Source organism: Alligator mississippiensis, chromosome 4 (genome assembly GCF_030867095.1).
Source record: "Alligator mississippiensis isolate rAllMis1 chromosome 4, rAllMis1, whole genome shotgun sequence".
In the NCBI taxonomy this organism is placed as follows: domain Eukaryota; kingdom Metazoa; phylum Chordata; order Crocodylia; family Alligatoridae; genus Alligator; species Alligator mississippiensis.
In genome coordinates, this window is record NC_081827.1 from 129,186,452 (window position 1) to 129,206,192 (window position 19,741).

The window sequence follows — 19,741 nt, forward strand, 5'->3', positions numbered from 1 at the left end:
AGAGCAACAAAGGGACAATTTATTCTTCTGGATGGCTACCTTGGGCCAGCTGCAATTTATTCTAATAAGAAAAACAAAATGAAAAAGAGAGCTGTAATATCCCTAAAAGCCAGATGGGGTTTCTCATGCATAGGGAAATAACAATTCCTTCCTGCCCACCCTCCGGTGTAGAGGACATGCTAGCCATAGAAGGCAGGACCAGAACCTGTTACACCCTTGAAACCACAGGCTAGTGAAGTAGCATCTAGGAGGGCTAGTACTGGTGGCATAATTCAGAGCAACCTCAAGGTCCAATACAAACCTGGAGTAAAGACACGTAGATATCTCTGCAGATATACTGTGACCAAGAAGTGTGACTACACCAATCACAGGCATAACCAAGAGCCTTAATCTCACTTGCATGTGTAAAATTACCAGTAAAAGTGCAGCAACAGAGACTTCAGCGCTGGCTTGCTACCCCAAAGTCCCAAACAGGCCTGTACAGCCCAAGTTTAGGCCTGTGCTGTCCATATTAGGTTCAACCATCCTGCAGGTTGCTGGGTACCTGAGCATCTTCACCACTCTTGGCATATCACCAGATCTAATGCTAAGCAAATAAGAAGTGGCAGAGGACCAAAAATCCACAGTCAATACTGAGTTAATCCTAGTTGAGATGAAGTCACGGGGAGTTTAGCTAGTCACTTCTATGGAGATAGGTTCTAGCCTCAATCAATAAACAATCCTATTGATGCAAGATATGGTTTTGCTCGACTAAGGATGTCAGAAATTGGCCCAGAATTGCTATCAGTTACTGTAAAGTCGCAGTAATGCCCTTTCATTATTTTTTGACTTGCGTAACTAATTGGATGTTATAATGAACCCAAGCCATAGACTGTCTGAATGATTCAACCAGGCATCTATAAAAATGCTCCAGAGATGTAATTTTTATCACATATAAAGAGAGTTCCTTCTTTTAGAATAAAAAGAAAAGTAAATCTCACAATTTTAAGCAGCCATGGTGAGCTATGATACAAATCTCATACACTCCAGCAGCTCCCAGGGGAATGTATTGTAAATAGATATACTAGTCCCACAATGAACCATAATTTCCTTTGTTGAGACATGATGGTCCATCATTAATCTGTATTTGCACAATTTGTCTTAGACTATCTGATGTAAGGTGAGAATCATCCAGATAATACCCTGAAGTTTTAAGGACTAGCGATAAAGACTTTCTAAAGTGTATGTTATTAAAGGTATTTTTTCTTTTTTAAACACAGAAAATTAAATTATAAAAACATATTTTGTCCAAATAAAGTCTGACACAACATTCAATCTAAGATGAAGGGGAATGGAAGCAGTTTAGCCAAAAGTCTGTCTTTAACTCGTCCACTGGGTTACCTTTCAAACAGGCCTTATTTATGCAGTGCCAAGTGGTTTGAAAGAAAAGCACTCCATAAATTGGCTGCTAAAGGAGCAAGCAAGTGGTAAGCATTCACTACCCAATACAAGAAGGAATGGGTGCAGGAAAGATCTAGGGCTGTGCAAAGCTAGGGCTGTGCAAAGCTTTGGTCGCTGATTCGGTGGAGATTTGGCCCAATTTGGTGGTCAAATCTCCGAATCCAAATCGAATCAAGGAACTGTTTAATTTCTCCAAATCAAATCAGAACCCTCCAAATCAATTCGGAGAGATTCGGAAAGATTCAACTATTCGGATGTAGACACAGCTGTAAATGGTTTTTCTACATACCTCGAGGGACCAGGCAGCTCATGAATGCTGAGATGTTGGGGCGGATGCAGCGTCCCATAGGAGCATGGGGGGCTCCCCAGCAGACCCAGAAGTGGACCAGAAGCACTTCCAGTCCACTTCTGGGTCCGCTGGGGAGTGCACAGGGGTCTGGTTCCTCCTGGGTCCGGAGGGGAGGTACATGGGGTCCCCCCAAGGCCAATCGCCGAGCCAAGAAAGGCCCCCCCGCACACTCAGCGGCAGACCTGGAAGCGGACTAGAAGGACTTCCAGGTTCACCGCCAAGCATGCAGGGCCCCCCCCCTGCACTCCTGTGGAACGCTCCATCCGCCCCAGCATCACAGCATTCACAAGCTGCACCTGGTACCTCAAGGTATGTAGAAAAAACATTTAAACCTTGTCTATGGCCAGATCAATGATTCTCCAAATCAGCATCGAATCTTCAGATTCAGATTCATCCGAATTGAATCAGGGACAGTGATCCGAATCAATGAATTGAATCACTGTCCCCAATTCAGGCTGAATCCAAATCAATTAGGGCCTATTTCACACACCCTTACTGCATGCCAGATAGGAAGGGATGTTGCTGCTGGGACAAGTGGAGAGTTCCTGCAGTGTTCCTACATCCTCCCAGTAGCAAGGCTGCCTATTCCTAAAAGGGCAGCCTGGAGGGAAAGGTTAGGGACTTGTCAGTCTGGTTTGACACTCATAGGGAAGGTAATAGAGAAGGTGATAAGACTCATCTGAGGAGGAGTCAGAAAACTGTATGATGCGTCTGCCTGGCAGGGAACATAAGGGAGTGTTTCCAGCTCAGTGCAAGAGTGTTTGGAAACAGGAGACTTAGAGCCTGTGTGAAGGAGAGGTGTAAGCAGTGGGTATGCTCATGCAGGAGTCCCTGATCAGGGCAAAAGGCCTGACTTCCTATGCAGCTCTGATGGATAGCTTGCAGCAAGCTAGGAAAGAGAAAGACACAGAAAGGTTTATCTCAACTCCCAGCTAAATAGTTTTTGGAGTTTCACCCTGAATGGAGAAGACAGGTGGCTACACAAAACCCTGGGTCATTGGGGATGGAATAGGACTCACTGGGTGGACTTGTATTATTCTGAAGTACAATCAGAAGCCCTGAAAAACAGGGGGCTGAAATCCTTTGGTTAGGGGTGTATTTGTTCCTGAGCTCAGGAGCTAGCTGCAGCTTATGGTTCCCTGCATGAGGGTTGCAAAGGCCATTTTTTTTCCACAAGGCAGGGGAGAGTGGAAAAAACACCAACTAGGAGACCCACTACAGTCCTCTAAAATAAGCCCTACATAGAAAGGCCAGAGTTTTGTTCACTTCATGCAGAAAACGCTGAAGAAGCGACTGGCTTTCTCCCTACACCTCTCATATATATATATCCACTTTAAGAGGACACAAGCAGCTGAACATATTGAAGAAATGTAGCATACTTGCTAGAAATATGCCCTGTTGCCTTTTACACTGAATGTTTTTGCAGTTTGTAAGTTCATTTCAGAATCTAATGGCTCTTTTCTCACAACCCCACCACTCCCATACACAATAGACAAATTCCCAGGTGGTATAAATCAGCACAGCATTGCAGAAGTCAGTTACACTGTTTACACCAACAGAAATTCTTTCCTGTTATGCAATATTCCAGAGAGCAGAATCAAACCACTATTTTCACTATGTAATTTGATGTGACATTCTATATTTATACAATGTATATTAAGCAAAGACATTATTGAAAAATAAATGTCCCATTTCTTTGAGGGACCTGATTGATGCCAGTACTTAAGAAAGTAAAATTTTTCTTGCAATTCTGTTTTCTCCCAAACAACTTATCTTATGCTCAATATTTTCACCTACATTGTCCCCTTCACTCCTCAGTTTCCAAAATGGCTGGATGTAAAACCAGGACCCCTCATTCCCTGCAGTATCCAGTGAGACCCGCATAGCATTCTTCTCCAACAGAGCTGGTAATCTCTTATTGACCGTGAGGTATTTGTTGCTTTTTATGTGCAGTAACTGTGGATAAAACAAATAATTAGGATTCCTCTTATCTTCCTTCTCCTAGTCAGGAAAGGGGATTGTTTAAAAGCATTATAGCTGCTGTTCATCCCTTTCATAAAGAAAAATAAAGACAAAAATCAATCCAGAAGTCACCATCAAAGTGTATTGAAAAAACTGTTACTGTATTTAAGATCCAAAAAGGAACAGAAAAAAACATTAGTGATGAGATTATATGGTATATTCTATGCATAAAGGACACCTGTTAATGAGATTATTCAACCCTATCTGTTAAGGAAAAGTCTTATACTGCTTGAGAACATAATCTCTCACATTTATGTCACAAAGAAAAAATGATGCCAGTGATTTAATTTAAGTTGCACAGCAGCTTTTCAACAATTATACTGAAATATATAGTGGAAATAAAATATGTATATTTACATCCCTATTCCAGATGGAAGCAACAAAAGCCACATGCTGAAATGCACATTATTGCAAATAAATTAGACAACAAATATGCACTAGTTCTGGTAGTCTTTAAAAAAAGAAATACAAATAAAATATTATAACTTCTACCAAGTTTTGTTTACCTGCTCTATGACAACCAGAACTGCAATGGTTAGTTTCACGTCTCCAGTCCTCTCTGACATGAAACAACTGTTTTCTTTCCACCTCTGAGAGAAGGCAGATGTATTTCAGTGATTTACCTGTATAACATTGCTGTATTTGACGATTTCACCCAACAACTTTCTGTTCTCACTTTCATTCTGCTTCTGCTCTAGTTCTGCTGCATGCTGCAAAGGAATCATTATTTGTTTAAATAAGAGATCAATAATAGGAGGCAGCTGCTGGAATGGTTAACAAGTAAAGGAAATGGCACCACATTAAAAAAGCCTTCTTCAATCTGTAGAGTTTATTGCACTAGAAATGCAAACCACTTAAATGTAGTCTCTCTTTCTACAATAGAATGCTATTCACTATAAATCACCTAGATGCTGTATAATCATTCAAATTTTTATATTATCCAGAATATACTCAGAAATATAAATTATTTCTCAGTGTATTTTATCCCAAATTTTAAAAACTTAGAGCAGCTCCTCCTCCTCACTTTCTCTTGTAAGGCGATCAATATTTTAAAAAAGAATGCTTCAAAAAGGTACAGATATATTATATTCCTAAATGCTTCCAGTTATGTTACCTTTCACACCTAACATATATTCCAGGTATATAGTACCTTCATCCAAGATTCTCAAAAACATTTCAAAGTACATACAGAAATTATACGTATTTTATAGAAGCTTGAGGCACTGATTCTGCAGTGCCATGTGCTGGCAGACAATTGTGCTGCCAAAAGTCCCAGTAACCTCAGAAGGGCTCAGTACAAGCACACAAATATGCTCACATAAGACATGTCACAAGATCAGAAGCTAAGGCAAATGCTTACGTTCAAGAAGAATCAGGTGCAGAGTTCCAATTTCCATTTCCCTAGTTCAAAGCACCCTACCTTCCCATTGTTTGTCTTTCCCTATGCCTTGAGGTAGTAGTGCTGAATGATGCCCCTTTCTTGTGTAACATCATGTCAACAGGTCAACCTGTTTCACCCAACCTCTGAGGCTGTCAATTCAATCCCTTTCCAGTGACAGAATTGCTTCCCCACAACCACTGTATCTTGTGCAAGAGACATGTTCATGTGATACTAAGCAAGCAAGAAAAAATCATTTAGGCCTGTGATTCCCAAACTCTGGGGACCTACAAAGCGCTGTGACATCTCAACATTTCTCACAGACCACCAAGCACCCTCATCATCAAACTTTTAATTGAAAAGGGGGGAGCTCTGCACTACTTTGGGTGTTACTGATTTGTGCCAGAGGTAAGAAAAACAGCCTTACTGGAGACATTTGTATTAAAAGGTATAGGAAATGGCCCCTCTACCCAACTCCTAGATTTCAAATCTAAAATGACCCACTGAATTTTAATAAGGGCCTGATCCCCATTAACTCAGTTTGTTCTTTAATAAGCAGACATGATGCCAAAATAGCCCCTGAAAGCAAGTAAAGACACTGCTCCCAATTTACCCTCTGAGGCAGGACAAAGAAAGGAAATAAAAGCCAGTTGAGGAGGCAAGTGGGCAGGGAAAGGAAAACATAAAGAAAGTCCTCATATGGACCAATCATCCTGGTCATTCCCAAGGTATTTGCTATTGTTGTTGCATGATATTGTTAGTCTAGAGCCTGCAGATTAAGATAAGACTACAAATACAGGGGTCTCTTACTTGTAGTTTCTTAAGTAATGCTGCTTCTGTGTGGTTTCCTTGCTTCGCCTGTTTGGCTTTCCAGTACTGCTTTTGTGCTGAATACCGGTTCATAGGACACACCTTGAAAAGGCAGTCTGCAGAAAATTGATAAAATACCTATCAATAGTGTTGACAGACACTTCCCTTCTGTATTAGATGCTTTTCTATACAATATCGTGTTACCACTGTGTTCAGGCATAACTTAGATTAGATGGAAAAGATAGAGAGTAATGATACCATAACTGTGAAAAAATAGCTGAGTCAACTATAAATCCTTCTGCAGCTCCTAATTTCCTGAGTGATTATGTAACTTCCCTACAACCCCAACACCAAGCTGCAGTCCACAAGCAATATGCCAAATTGCATGCCTTTTCACCCTACTCTTTACCTTGGTATTTACTCTTTGTATTATTTGAAAGCATGTTACTTCTGCAACCCTGAAAATAAACATTCTAGGTTTTTGGTTTCAAACGTCTGGACCCCAATCCTTTTGGTACTGCCAAAACAAAAAAAAAACTAGAGTCAGTCAGATGCAAGCTATTAGGAATGTTAACACTGCGGCCAGTTCCCTTAACTGGTTAAAAAACAGGATAAATAGGAGAGTAATGAAAGTTGATCTCCAACTTTTGTTCTATCAGAGAGTTAGATTTAAGGGTTGCAAACAATATCTATTCATTATCCCACAACAGCAGGGTTGATTACAAAGTTTTCTGCTGTACTTAGCAAAATGCCCTTTTCTCAATCCTTACAGTCATACAGAAGAAACATTCCATGGACCCAGACAATAATGTACCTTGCATAGACATTTTTCCAATACAATCTGAGCAATTTACCACCTTTAATGTATTTGTCTTGAGAACATGAAAAGTATTGCTAGCCCCATGTCACAAATGGAGTACTGCTGAGCAAAAAGATGAAGGGTGAGATGCAGAGAAGCTATCTGGGTACTTAAAGCAGTACTTAGATGAATTTTAGGTGTCTAAGGGACAGACATTCTTTGGGTATCTCTAAGTCCAATTCTCTTCCACCCTATTCAAGTCACTGAAAATCCACCTACTTGTGTAACACACCATCATCTTACCCTTGAGAATAAGTCACAAGCAAGCAGTAAGAAGGTCTCTCGCACCTTTTGCATTAATACCTTTTCAGTAACTCAAGAAATATGGAATATGAGAATACTGTGGCATCTAAATCCATTTACATGCCTAAGAGAGGGAATACAACCTGGCCCTAAATCCATAAAATTAATCCAGGAAATCCTGCTTACTGCCTGCCCCTAAAGACACCTGAATTAATTTGGCATTTACACATTGGACTTACGTGCCTAAAGATGGGCTCTGACACATGAAGAGAAGCATCCCAGTCTAACCAGCTAGGCATCTAGCTCTACAGAGGGACAACTACAAGGAGGAGCAATGCCTAAATACTGCCTCCAATCCATAACGTCTACTCAGAGCACATGAGCCACAGCCACTCACTAAAAACACAGGAGGCAGAGGCAATGTTCCCTCTAAGGAATAGCGGTCCGTAAGCACACCACTTCGGTCCCACCTCCCCCTTTCGACATGGCGCAGTCCGCCAGTAAGTGTCCCAAAGAAAGTGTCCAGGTGGGAGCAGGCAGGGTTCGGCCACCACCCTTCTCCATGCTAAATGCTGCCCAGAGCAGCACAGTGGAGTGCTGTGGGGCAGTTGTGGGCTGGACACAATCAATAGATACAATGCAGTGTTTCTTCCGGGCATGCACTGTGCTTGGTGCAGGGACACATCAAGATTTAAGTGCCATGGGGGGGTGGGGGTTTGACATCTGTAAGCAGCCAAAATGTTTTTAACACTATGACTTCCTATGTGAAATCTCTAGGTTTATTTTGTGAATCATATTTGCACACCCAACAGCGTTAACATTGTGTGGTACCTCACAGCACCCTTGAAAGGATCTCAAGAAACCCCAGGGTGCTGGAGCAGCCTGGTTGAGGGTCACTGGTCTACAGACTCCAGAAGTCTGTGCCACATCTAGAAAGATGGCTGACCATCCATATAAACTGCAGATATCTTATTTTGGTTATTTTCCTGGGGAACAGCAGGAGTCCCTCAGAACTGCTCCACTCCCCCACATCGCCTTGGGGAGTGAGGAGGCACATGGAGTCAGGGCTGGGGAGCTAGGCAGTTCCCCAGAGCCAGTGGAGCCCACGGAGCAGTTCCCCGGAGCCAGCAGAGCCCGCGCCAGCCCCAGCCCCCGTCCCTGCCTTGCCTCACCTCGGAGAGGAGCCACTGCCTGACCTGCATGAGGCTCTGCCGGCTCCAGGGAACTGCTCCACTCCCCAGCCCTGACGCCATGTGCCTCCTCACACCCCGGGATGATGCAGGGGAGCAGAGCAGTTCTCCAGAGCCAGCAGAGCCCGCGCCAACCCCCAGCCCCCATCCCTGCCTCGCCTCAGGGAGGAGGCGCTGCCTGCCCTGCATGAGGAGAAGCTTACCTTTGGTAAGTGTCCCATACCAGCCCCGGTGCCTCTACCGCACTCCGCGCCCAACTCCTCTCCAGACAGGTGCGTAGCCTTTAAAAGTTTGTGTGCAGCAAGATTTTTACTTGTGCACGGCCACACATGCATGCAAGCATGCACCTTAGAGGGAACACTGGGCGGAGGAGCCCTCCTGTGGCCTAGTGGATAGGACGTTCAGCTGGCAGCAGGGATCCCTCTTTTTGTCTAATATAAAATACAAACAGTCCTGAAAGCAAGGACCAGAACCCCAGGGTTTTCTCCTCCCAGCTAAGTACCTTAACCACCAGTCAGGTTCCTACTGCTTGCTCTCCTGGCCAAACAATTCTCTTGTTCTTGGCAGAATGTCCCACCTTCACTAGCAAGAATAGAGGTTTCTGATGGAGCATGAAATTGAACCCTGCTTTCAAAAGTGCCAGGCTTCCTCCATAATCAGTAACCCTTTTCCATCTGATCAGCTCAGACAACATGACAAAGCAAGATGTATTCTTTAGCAGTGGTACAAGTAGACTCACCCAAATGTTTCCCCATTTAGAAAATGGGGAAGCTTAAAATATTAACATTTTATTTGAAGGACTTGAAGATATGGAATTGTAGGCACATTAGTAAGAGAATCCCACATTCAGTTACACTTGATAATAATTTAAAAACTAAAATGCTGGAGAAAAATCAGTATTGGGAACTAACAAAATGATTAATAATTATGGCTTTATTTCTGAACCTCTTATTAACCTAAGGCCTGGATTTTCAAAAATTGTGAGAGATAACAGGCACACAATATCCCACACCCAGATTTTTTTTTTAACTGATGGCCAGATCATTCCCTCTAAGGGTTAATCCTATGTAAGAGAAAGTAAATTTTAGGGATCCTGAGTTCTCCTCCTTGCTCTCTGCCTTGGTGCAGGAGAAGCAAGGTGGTAGGGAGCTAGCTGCTCTGGTACTCAGCCATTCAACCCTGTAAGTTTATCTGTATAAATGTAGCATGGATTTAGACAACAGATCAGAGAGGGCAAAGGAGGTCAGTAACTGGACCTTCAGTGTCTCAAGGAATGAAGAAGCTCCTCTCTGCCACAGCCTCCCCTTTCAGAATTCTCCCTCCCTCCTCTTAAGTCAGAACTGGGGTTGCAGCTGGTACAGAAATCAGCAAAAGCGCTTCCTCCTCTTTACACCAGCAGATACGTCTGTGTCAAAGTGGAAATTCTCCACAGGCCAATTTAGGGACACTATGTAGTGCTTATGTGCTACAAACTGTTCCTTAGCTAACAAGAATCCAGCTACAAGTGTGTTTGCTTACTTACCTATTATTGAACTTAGACTTAGATGGTCACATAGTTAAAGGCACAGTGGTCAAATATCAACAATCATTTAAAAATAACCCCTGTCAGCAACTCCCTACAGTCCTCTCAAAAAACACTCATTTTCCAGAAGTCCCACGTAATGCCAGTTAAGACTAAATTTCAGGTGCTCGAGCACTAACAACTAGGCACAAAAACTCAAGCTTAGCACGCACTTTATTGTTGTGCTGAACCAACATCTAAGTGCCTCTACTAAATATACTCAAAATTTAGTTTGCATATTTTCTGCAACATAGTTAACTATTATCTTAATCTCCATTTGTTACTATCAGAAAGAAGTCAGTATTTGTAACCTGGGGAAACTAACGCAATGCGATGCAAAGTCCTGCTTTTAACCACTGAACTAAATCAGTAGTCAGTGACACTGCCTAATAAGGCTGTGCAAAGCTAAGGATCATGATTTGGAGATGATTTGGAGGCCAAATCTATGAATCCTAATAAAATGGCAGGAAGCTTTAGGCTTTCTGAATTGATTTGGAAAAGATTAAGAGATTTGGCCATAGGGTATAATGGGGAATCAATGAAATATCTATAACTTTGTTGTCTTTTGGCTGATTCAGATGAAACTTGCAGGTATGGTAGCCTCTGCTGAGAGTATGACACATGCCAAGTTTCAAGGTGATAGGTGCAGGGGTTTCTGGGAAACTGCACCCCAAAATTCTGAAAGTAAAACTCATATCACGTGTGTGTGTTAAGCCACAGTGGGGTGAAAACTGCAGGGACAGTAGCCCCTGCTGAGGCCATGAAGCCTGCCAGCTGCCAAGGAGATAGGTGCAGGGGCTTCTGGGTTCTGGGGCCCTGCACCTCTGGCTGCTGATAGGCAAAACTTGTGACATAGGTGCTTGTGCAACTGTGTCTGTCTTGGGGCACTGGGGGGGAGGGGAGGGGGGATGGAACTACTGCAGGCCTGGCTGCTAAGCTACTGTGTTACCAATCAATCATGATTCACTCAGGTACCAGCTCAATACACAGTATCTAGCTAGTAGCTACTAGATAATGAGTTAATGAGCAAGGATTAAACACCTACAAAACCACAAACTAAGTAGAGGAAATAATCAATACAGAGCCAAACTGATTCTTCTCCAAGACAGAGACAGACAGTTGCACAAGCACCCATGTCACGAGTTTTGCCTGTCAGCAGCTAGGGGTGCAGGGCCCCAGAACCCCTCCACCTATCTCCTTAACAGCTGACAGATTTTGTGGCCGCAGCAGGGGCTAGCCAGCCTGCAGCTTTCACCCTGCTGTGCCTTAACACACACAGTGTCACCCATGTCACAAGCTTTGCTTGTCCACAGCTTGTGGTACAGTTTCCCTCAAATCCCTGCACCTATCTCCTTGAAACTTGGTAGGTTTGTGGCCTCAGCAGGGGCCACCATCCCTGCAGTTTTCACCCCGCTGTGAAGTAACACAGTAACATGTCATGTGACATGAATTTTGCTTTCAAGAATTTGGGGTGCAGTTTCTCCCAAACTCCTGCACCTATCTCCTTGAAGCTTGGCAGGCTTCATGCTCTCAGCAGAGGCTACCATCCCTGCAAGTTTCATCCAAATCAAACAAAAAATAACAACGTTATAGATATTTCATTGATTCCCCATTATACCTTATGGACAAATTGGCTCCGAAGCTTTGGAGCCAATTCGGCCAAATCGAAGCAGGAAACCGATTCAGAGCTTTGCATCGAATCATTTTGACTCAAATTCAAAAAGATTGAGAACCATTGCTCCAGGAGGTGCTACAGAGGCAGATTCTGATTTCAGTTTCACTGGTAAATGCAATAGAGTTGCTCTGCATTTAGGCTTCTCCCATGACTCCTCCAGCTGTACTTAACTCTGCCCCAGCAGGGGGAGCCACAGGGGCCTATGCCTTGCTGCTGCTTGCCCAGCCAGCACAGGGGGGCATGATGCAGACATAGCTTGCTCTGGGCAGCAGCAGGGCATAGCCCCTGCTACCAGCACTACCACGCCTGCATCAGCACTACGAGTAGGGGATCTGCCCTGCCGCCGCTTGCCAGCCAGTATGGGGGAATGCAGGATGCAGGCGCAGCAGTGCTGAGAGCAGGGCCCATGTCCTGCTGCCACTTGCCCCTTTCCACCTGGAGCAAGCTGCGCCCACATCCCACCCCCCACCCCGTCCCAGCTGGGCAAGCAGCAGCAAGGCAGAGCCCCCACTCCCAGCGCTGCCATGCCCACATCCTGCACTCCCCCACCCCCTCCCTGAGTAATGCATCCCCCCGTCCCAGCTGGGCAGCTTGTCCCAGCCCCAATCCCTCCCTCCCCCATGCCCCTTCCCTTCCCTTCCCTTTTCCCTCCCCCAACCCCAACAGACTTACCAGCTGGAGACAGCTGTATCAGCTGCCTGTTTAGTCTATGGCCGAATCTCCAATGTGGCCAAACCTTTTCCAAACATTTTAGATTCAGAGCTTTTAACTGGTCTCCCAATTCAGTTAGGATTTGGAAATTCAGTCCCCCAATCAGGCCAAATCTCCTCCAAATCGAATCAGCTACCAAAGTTTTGCACAGCCCTAGGGGACAGCTACTAAAACTAAAACGTGGTAAAAGCATCAAGGACAGCATGAATGTAAGGAGGAAAAGGAATCTACAGCTCAGGCTGACCCTATATTTCCTATGGAAGTAAAATAAATTCTTATTTAAAAAAAATACACAACTAGCTCACTCGACTATAATCAGTCCCAGGTAATGCCAGTTCTCTGGTAAAGTTACAAACCAACAGTAAGACTATATTGCAGATGTGATGAAAAAGGGGGCTGAGTTCTGGCCTGCAATTCTTGTGAAGAACACTTTGTGAGGGGCTCAGTGGAAGCATGTTTTGCTATAAATGGTTTCACAAATAGGATATTCAGATGCCCTTTTCACTCCAGGGGCAGATGGCAGTCTGAGCTTGGCAGCCAACTGCAGAGATTGCTCTCTGATTAGTTCACCAGAGCTGTAATGTTTCATTTTATTGGGTGAGTGTTGATCCCAAGTTAATATTACAGTTTTATAACAGTTTTATTGCAAGGGTGGCAGACGGCCTGGGAAAAAGAGAGTGTGACTGACAAAGCTGGAGAGAAAGGAGTAGTCCCAGGGATGACAGTAGAGAGAAAGGAATAGTTCCAGGAAGGACAGAGTGGAGTCCCAGGAAGGACAAAGGGAAATACAGAGGCACAAAGACTGTCTGTGTGGAACTGAGAAGTCACTTGTGCTGTTTGGCACTCTGATCCCCCCACCCCTCCTTTGAAGAAGAAAACACCCCCAATTCCCAGGAGCTAACCAAAAGGAAGATTTTATAAATTAGCACCTCAAAAATTCAGGGGAAAAACAATTTTTTTCAGAGCTGGCCTAACAGTGACTCTTTGCAGAAATGGCATTTTAAACTAACTGCAGCAAATATCAGTTTACGATGAAAAGACAAACTCTGGAGTCTGAATGGATTTTGTACAATTCAAGCTCTTTACAAAAAGAACAATTAAAAATACTTCCTCAATATTTAACCCAATTCTGCTAGTAAAATGATAGAAAATGCACTTCAATTTTCTTAGCTGTCACTTGATAGTGTAAATAAATATATTGCAATGCAAATATATTGCAATGCTACCTTACTTCTTTTTTAAAATGAGACATGTCATTCATCATTACCCTCTAAGCTACATTCACCATATTCAGACATTGCTTGATGCCAGAAGTGCATTTTAATACGTACAAAAATACTCTGTGTTAATTACTTAGCTGTCAAGCTAAAAAGCAGTCCTTCTACATGAAAATACTAGGGGCAATATTTGCCATATGCTTGTAGTAGATATACAAAGCAGGGAGTGTAGCGTTGGGAGTCTTCCTCACTACCATAGCTGAGTGCCTTCCAAAGAAAGGAAAGTTTAATTATTTCCACAGCATAGGAAAGAGGACAGTAGGTAACCTGGACCACACAAAGTTGTGAATTAAACTCATGACTCCTGAGCCCTAACCCATTGCCCTTTCAAGTGACCTGTAAATGAAGTTTTGTTTTGTTTTTATTGAGCCTGCATTTGTTTGTCTTTCATGTTTTATGATGCAGGAAAGAAACATGGAAAGTCTTTGTTAGGTTTTTCTTATTTTTTTCTTCCTGTTTATTTTTACCTTAAAAAATGGCAGGAATGTCAAATCCAGTCTTCTCATATTATGTCTTAGACCCAGTTTACAGCTAAAATCATGCTTCATGGAGCTAAGCACTGTATAAATATATAGTGAGAGACTCTGCCCCAGAGAACTGGCTTTCTAAAGAAACAAGACAGACACAGGATGGAAGAGGAAACAGGCACAAGACAAATTAAGTGATTTGTCTAGGGTGACTTGGCAGGTCTGTGGCAGCACTAGGACTGGAAATGAGATTTCCTGGGAACAAATTCAATGCTGTAAGCAGGTGCTTGGCCCCTTAAGGGAGGGCTTAAAAACTTCAGGGGGAGAGGGCAGTCGGCCATGCTGTGCCATGCCAGGGATAAGCCTAGAGCTGAAATTACCCCTCCCCTGACTGCTGATGAAGGACAGAGGGCTTTGGTTTGCTTGTTTATTCAGTTTACATGGGCAGATACAGGATTTTGAAAAGGGGGTGCAGATGATGTGGCATATCATCACATAGGACACAACACATTGTTCTTCAGCTACAAGAGAAACTAGAAACTTTACTAATATGCTAGGGGTTAACGCTATATTATTCTGTTGGAGATCAAAGTAAAAACAAATAAGCATTGGAATATGCATTGGAACATGCACTAATTTGCTAGGTTTAGCACATGGCAGGTTTATGGAAGGTACTGGACTGCCAGCCAAAAGCCTTTTGTTTGTCTAGAGAGGGCTCATATTCTAAGCAGCAGAAGTGCAAGCCTTCTTAAACTGCAATTGCCAACACATTCTGGTTTAAATATATCATTCTCTCCAATGGAAAATACTTGTAGCCTCCAACTTATAATATACGACAATTATAGCCAAATTAGGCAGCACTAAGAAGCAGCATTATGGGCTTTGCTGATTTTAATATATAATTATTTCAACGGATTTGAATTTCTCGTCAGTTTATACCCCCTTTTCCATGAGGAACTAAAAATTTTATTGCAACATTTATGAGTACACTGATGGGTGTTTCTTTTCTACTATTCCTCCACCCCCCACCAAGTATTTTCTCCTTCCTCTTATTCTCATTCTTCCTGCCATTATGGTCCCTCCTGTCTTCCCATCTCTTCTCTTTAGCTTGCCCCTTTCTCCTTTTTCCCTGTCCTTCCAAAATTCTCCTCTTCACTCTCTTTTCACTGTTTCCATCAGAGGCAACACGTAGGGGGTGCATACAGTTGCATGTGCACCCCCTGTGCATAGCGGTGCACCCCGTACAAAAAGGCCAGCAGCGACCGTGCATGGTTGCCGAGCCCTGGTCAGCGCTCGCCATCCCCCCACCCTCTCTGCCACTGCTGTCGGCATCTGTGGGAGCTCCATGCTTACCACCACCATGCTCCCGCCACCACCAGAGCAGCCATGCCTCTCCAGCCGCCAGAGGCATACATCATTCATGGTTTCCATTTTTCCTTTTCAGGCTCATTTACCATAACTGCTAGTTGAGCAGGGAACCTGCCACACTTGTTTCCTCACCCAACACTGCCTGTTCTACTGAGCTTCTGGACAGCTGGATTTCATGTGCATTCACAAGCTAACATGTACTATTAGTTTGGTATAGGTTGTAGGATCCCACTTGCTGAGGGATGTATTCAGCACGATAATGTTCCGTCTCCATTTCTTGATGTCTGAGAGTAGTAAATAAAAATGTCTTATTTAAATAAAATAAATCCTCACCATACTGTGGAAATCTGTCAACCCTGTTAAATCTTAATACCTTCTGACTCCCAACAACAATATTTATTTGACCTCTCCCTCCAGGTCCTCTTCCTCTTGCATAGATTTTATAAAATATGCCCCTGGTTTACCTCTTTTGACAAATCAAAATTAGTCCTGCAAAGGGAAGGTAGAGAAGGCAATCAGATATATGGTAACTGCAATGGAAAAAAAATGGCTCAGACCTTTTTTTTCCTTTCTTTTTCATGATGTATAAAGAAGGCTTGAACTTTTAAATTTATTTAGAAAAATTTTCCTCCTTTGCTTTTTACATTAGAAATGTTGATCCTAGTTCATAGTTTTGTTGATCCTAGTCCTAGTTCATAATTTTGATCCTAGTTCATTTGAAGTTCATATGAAGACTGGAGAATGAGTGAAATAATGACATCACAAAAATAAAGCCAGTCAAAGATGAAATTTGAAGTTGAATGGGGTTTTTTAAGCTGTTTGTTTACTTTTGCTAACACCTATTTAACATTTTGGCTAGGGACAGACATTCAAAAAGCCCAAGCCTGAAATGAGTCAATCTTTGCAAGTTAGTCTAGATTGAACTGATTGCAAATGGATAGACATTCACTTTTGATTCAGCAAATGCAGTCACATGCCTGCAGTGGCTCAGGCTAGAAGCCAGGGGGTGCTAGAGCAGCCCTCCCTTCCCTTCCACAGGGCATGGCCAGGCCCTGGCAGGACGCTATAATTAGGGAAGGGTTTAATCCACCACCTTGCCTGCACAGTCCCCACTGGGGGGAAGCAGCCATTTTGAAACTGGTTTATGTTTACTAAACTTATGTTCTCTTACAGGTTTAAGCCAGTTTATGTGCAACTTCTGTCCCTTAAACATAAAAGAAGTGTTTGCTTAACACTCTGTAAAGTAGCATACTAGAAACAGCTGGGATGCCAAGCAACAAACTGTGAGCAAAGAAACTTTCCTCTCCTATGCTCTCAGTGACCTCTTCACTAAAGCACCTAGGGAGTTAAGAAAAGAAAGCAAGACAGGCAATGAGCATGTTTATGCTGCAAGTTACTGCAACCTGCGTGGACATATTTGAGCAAGCTGTAAACTACTAGCTTAGAGCACTGTTAGCAGTGTTGCTGTGGTACCATAGCCTTCAGTGTAGGTGGCAAAACTCACCTGAGTGTTTACTCGGCTTCCTAGCTAGGTCCTGCAGTCTGTGTTAGCACAGTTATACTGCTAACTGTTCCCATAGGATGTTGTGTAGTAAGAATTCACTCGGGAGGGGTGAGGCCTCAGGGCTCTCAGTGATGGAGGAGAGTTGTATGTTGGACCACTGCCTCACTTGTAGAAGTCAAAATGTAGTGAATGAGGCAGGGGGTTGCAGTGCAAAGTGGGGATGATCTCACAACTAGGGAAACTGACTGACACTTTACAGAACTGGATTCTAACCTTGCCTCTAGTACAGAGTTCCTACATTATGTTGGGCAACTTACTGAAATCAAAATGTCCTCTGTGAGCCACTAATGGAGTGTTCCTCATTATCTGCATGTCCAGTGTGAGACAGCTGTGGTCAGATGTGCATGAGTGCTGGGAGCTCACAACTGCAACTAGAGTCTATTGGAGAAGTGCTCTAAACATACCCTAAACACCCTAAACACACCAAAAAAGCTGTGATATACAGCCAAGCCCTCAGATACCACCGCATTTGTACTGAAGAGAACACCCGGGACTGCCACCTCACCAATCTTAAAAAGGCTTTCACCCAGCAAGGACACTCCTCCACAGAGGTAGCTCACACGTTTGAAAGAGCCACCTGGATACCACGTGAAGAACTGCTGCAGTACAGAAGAAAAACCCCCACAAATCGCACACCGCTGGTTATGACCTATTACCCCTCCCTTGAACCTGTACGGAAAATCCTCAAAAAATTGCAACCCATACTAGAAAGAGACCCCATTCTTAAAAAGATCTTCCCAGAGCCACCCATCCTAGCCTTCAAACAAGCACCGAACCTCGCCAACCTCATCACCAGAAGCAAACTTCCTCAAGCCCAGAACGCACCAAAAGGATCCAGACCGTGCCAGGACAAGAAATGCAAAACCCGCCAACACATCTCCACCACCCCCACTATTACTACACCCCACAACAGAGCCATCAGCATCCCAGGATCTTACAGCTGCACCTCCAGAAATGTAATATACCTCATCCAATGCACCAAATGCCCTGATGGAAAATATATAGGAGAGACCAAACAACAACTGCGCACCAGAATGAATGCACACCGGAAATCTATCAAAGACAGAAACGCCCAATTACCAGTGGGGGCACATTTCTCACAGAAGGACCACTCTCTCTCCAATCTCTCAGTCCTGATCCTCAAGGGAAACTTACACAACACTTCCCAGAGACGAGCCTATGAGCTCCATTTCATCAACCTCCTGGATACTAGAGATCATGGACTAAACACAGACATTGGATTTTTGATACTTTATAATCTGCCTGGCAACTGACTCCCCAGCCCAGCCCCTGGCTTGCTTACTTTTCATTCCATCCAGGAAGAGCACACACCAACTGCTGAAGCTTCCTTAGCCTGAAGAAGGGTTTTTGAACCCGAAAGCTTGCTTAATGACTATTCTCCAACCATTTGGGTTGGTCTAATAAAAGATATCAAATTCACCCAAGGAACCTTGTCTGCCTAAACATACTGAAGTGCTCTAGAAAGGCTAAGCATCCCCCCCCAAAAATCAAACTGAATACACATAAATTAGTGGCCTCTTCCAAAAACATTAACCTCAAAAGTCTTTGAGTTCAGTTCCCCATCAGCAGAGGGAGCAGATGGGAGGTTTATCTCAGAGGGTGCTGTGAGGCAATATTGTCCAGTGTTCATGAAACACTCAGCTACTGTGGTGAAAAAAACACAGAAATATCCCAGAGGAAATTATTACTCACTGCAGGGCTTAAATTGTATGCGCAAAAAAAAAAAAAAGGCCTGGAGTCAGGCAATGAATGAAGATAAAAGAATTATTATGAGGAGAGGCTGAGGGAACTGGGCTTATTTAGTCTGCAAAAGAGAAGACTCAGGAGGAATTCAATAGCAGCCTTCAAGTACCTGAAGGGTGGTTCCAAAGAGGATGGAGCTAGACTGCTCTCAGTGGTGGCAGATGACAGAACAAGGAGCAACGGTCTCAAGTTGCAGCAAGGGAAGTTTATGCTGGATATTAAGAGAAATTTTCTCACTAGAAAGCTGGTGAAACACTGGAATGGGTTACCTAGAGAGGTGGTGGTGAAATCTCCATCCTTGGAGGATTTTACAGCATGGCTTGACAAAGCCCTGACTGGAATGATCTAGTTGAGGATGGTCCTGCTTTAAGCAAGGAGTTGAACTAGATGACCTCCTCAGGTCTCTTCCAACCATAATTTACTTTGATTCTATTATTCTAATTACTAAATAACACATTCACTGAGTAAGGACAAGTTTTTATGTGCAAAAAACTAGCATGGGACTGTGTAATTAAAAGACTTGATCCTAATTAAAAGACTAGATCCAGTCTTGATTGAAGGAGTGACCTCATCCTGGAGGGCCATCTCCAGTGGTGTACCCCAGGGATCAGTGCTTGGGCCCATGCTTTTTAATATCTTTATTAATGACTTGGACAAGGGAGTGAAAAATGCAATCATTAAGTCTGCGGATGATACCAAACTGTGGGGATAAGCAGGCACATACCAGAGGACAGGTCAAGGATTCAGGACAACCTTGACAGACTGGTCCTATGGACTGAACAAAACCAGATGAAGTTCAACAGGACAAATGCCGGGTCTTTCATGTGGCTAGAAAGAACCCTCACCATATCTATACAACAGGTGGTGGTCCACTGGCTGGCACTGCATCCAAAAGGGACCCAGGAGTGACAATCAACCAGAAGATAAATATGAGCCACCAGTGTGACGAAGTCACCAACAAAGCAAATAGAACTCTGGCGTGCATCAGCAGATGTGTCACCAACAGATCCAGAGAGGTGCTCCTTCCCCTCTATTCAGCATTGGTGAGGCCACAGCTGGAATA

General features: G+C 43.6%; 1 protein-coding gene across 5 annotated transcripts in view; it reads right to left on the reverse strand.

Annotated features, from left to right (window-relative positions):
* ITPR2 (inositol 1,4,5-trisphosphate receptor type 2) overlaps window positions 1-19,741 on the reverse strand; it is a 425,347-nt gene that overhangs the window by 342,009 nt on the left and 63,597 nt on the right. For 3 of the 5 annotated variants that reach the window (XM_019498344.2, XM_006270092.4, XM_014607327.3), the window contains exons 3-5: window positions 6,000-6,115; window positions 4,435-4,521; window positions 3,587-3,745 (exon numbers count right to left, since the gene is read on the reverse strand). In XM_019498344.2, coding sequence (XP_019353889.1) covers window positions 3,587-3,745; window positions 4,435-4,521; window positions 6,000-6,115 — 362 coding nt within the window. Of the gene's footprint in view, window positions 1-3,586; window positions 3,746-4,434; window positions 4,522-5,999; window positions 6,116-19,741 lie in introns of those variants that run through there. The other 2 variants (XM_019498346.2, XM_019498345.2) reach the window with 2 other exon arrangements.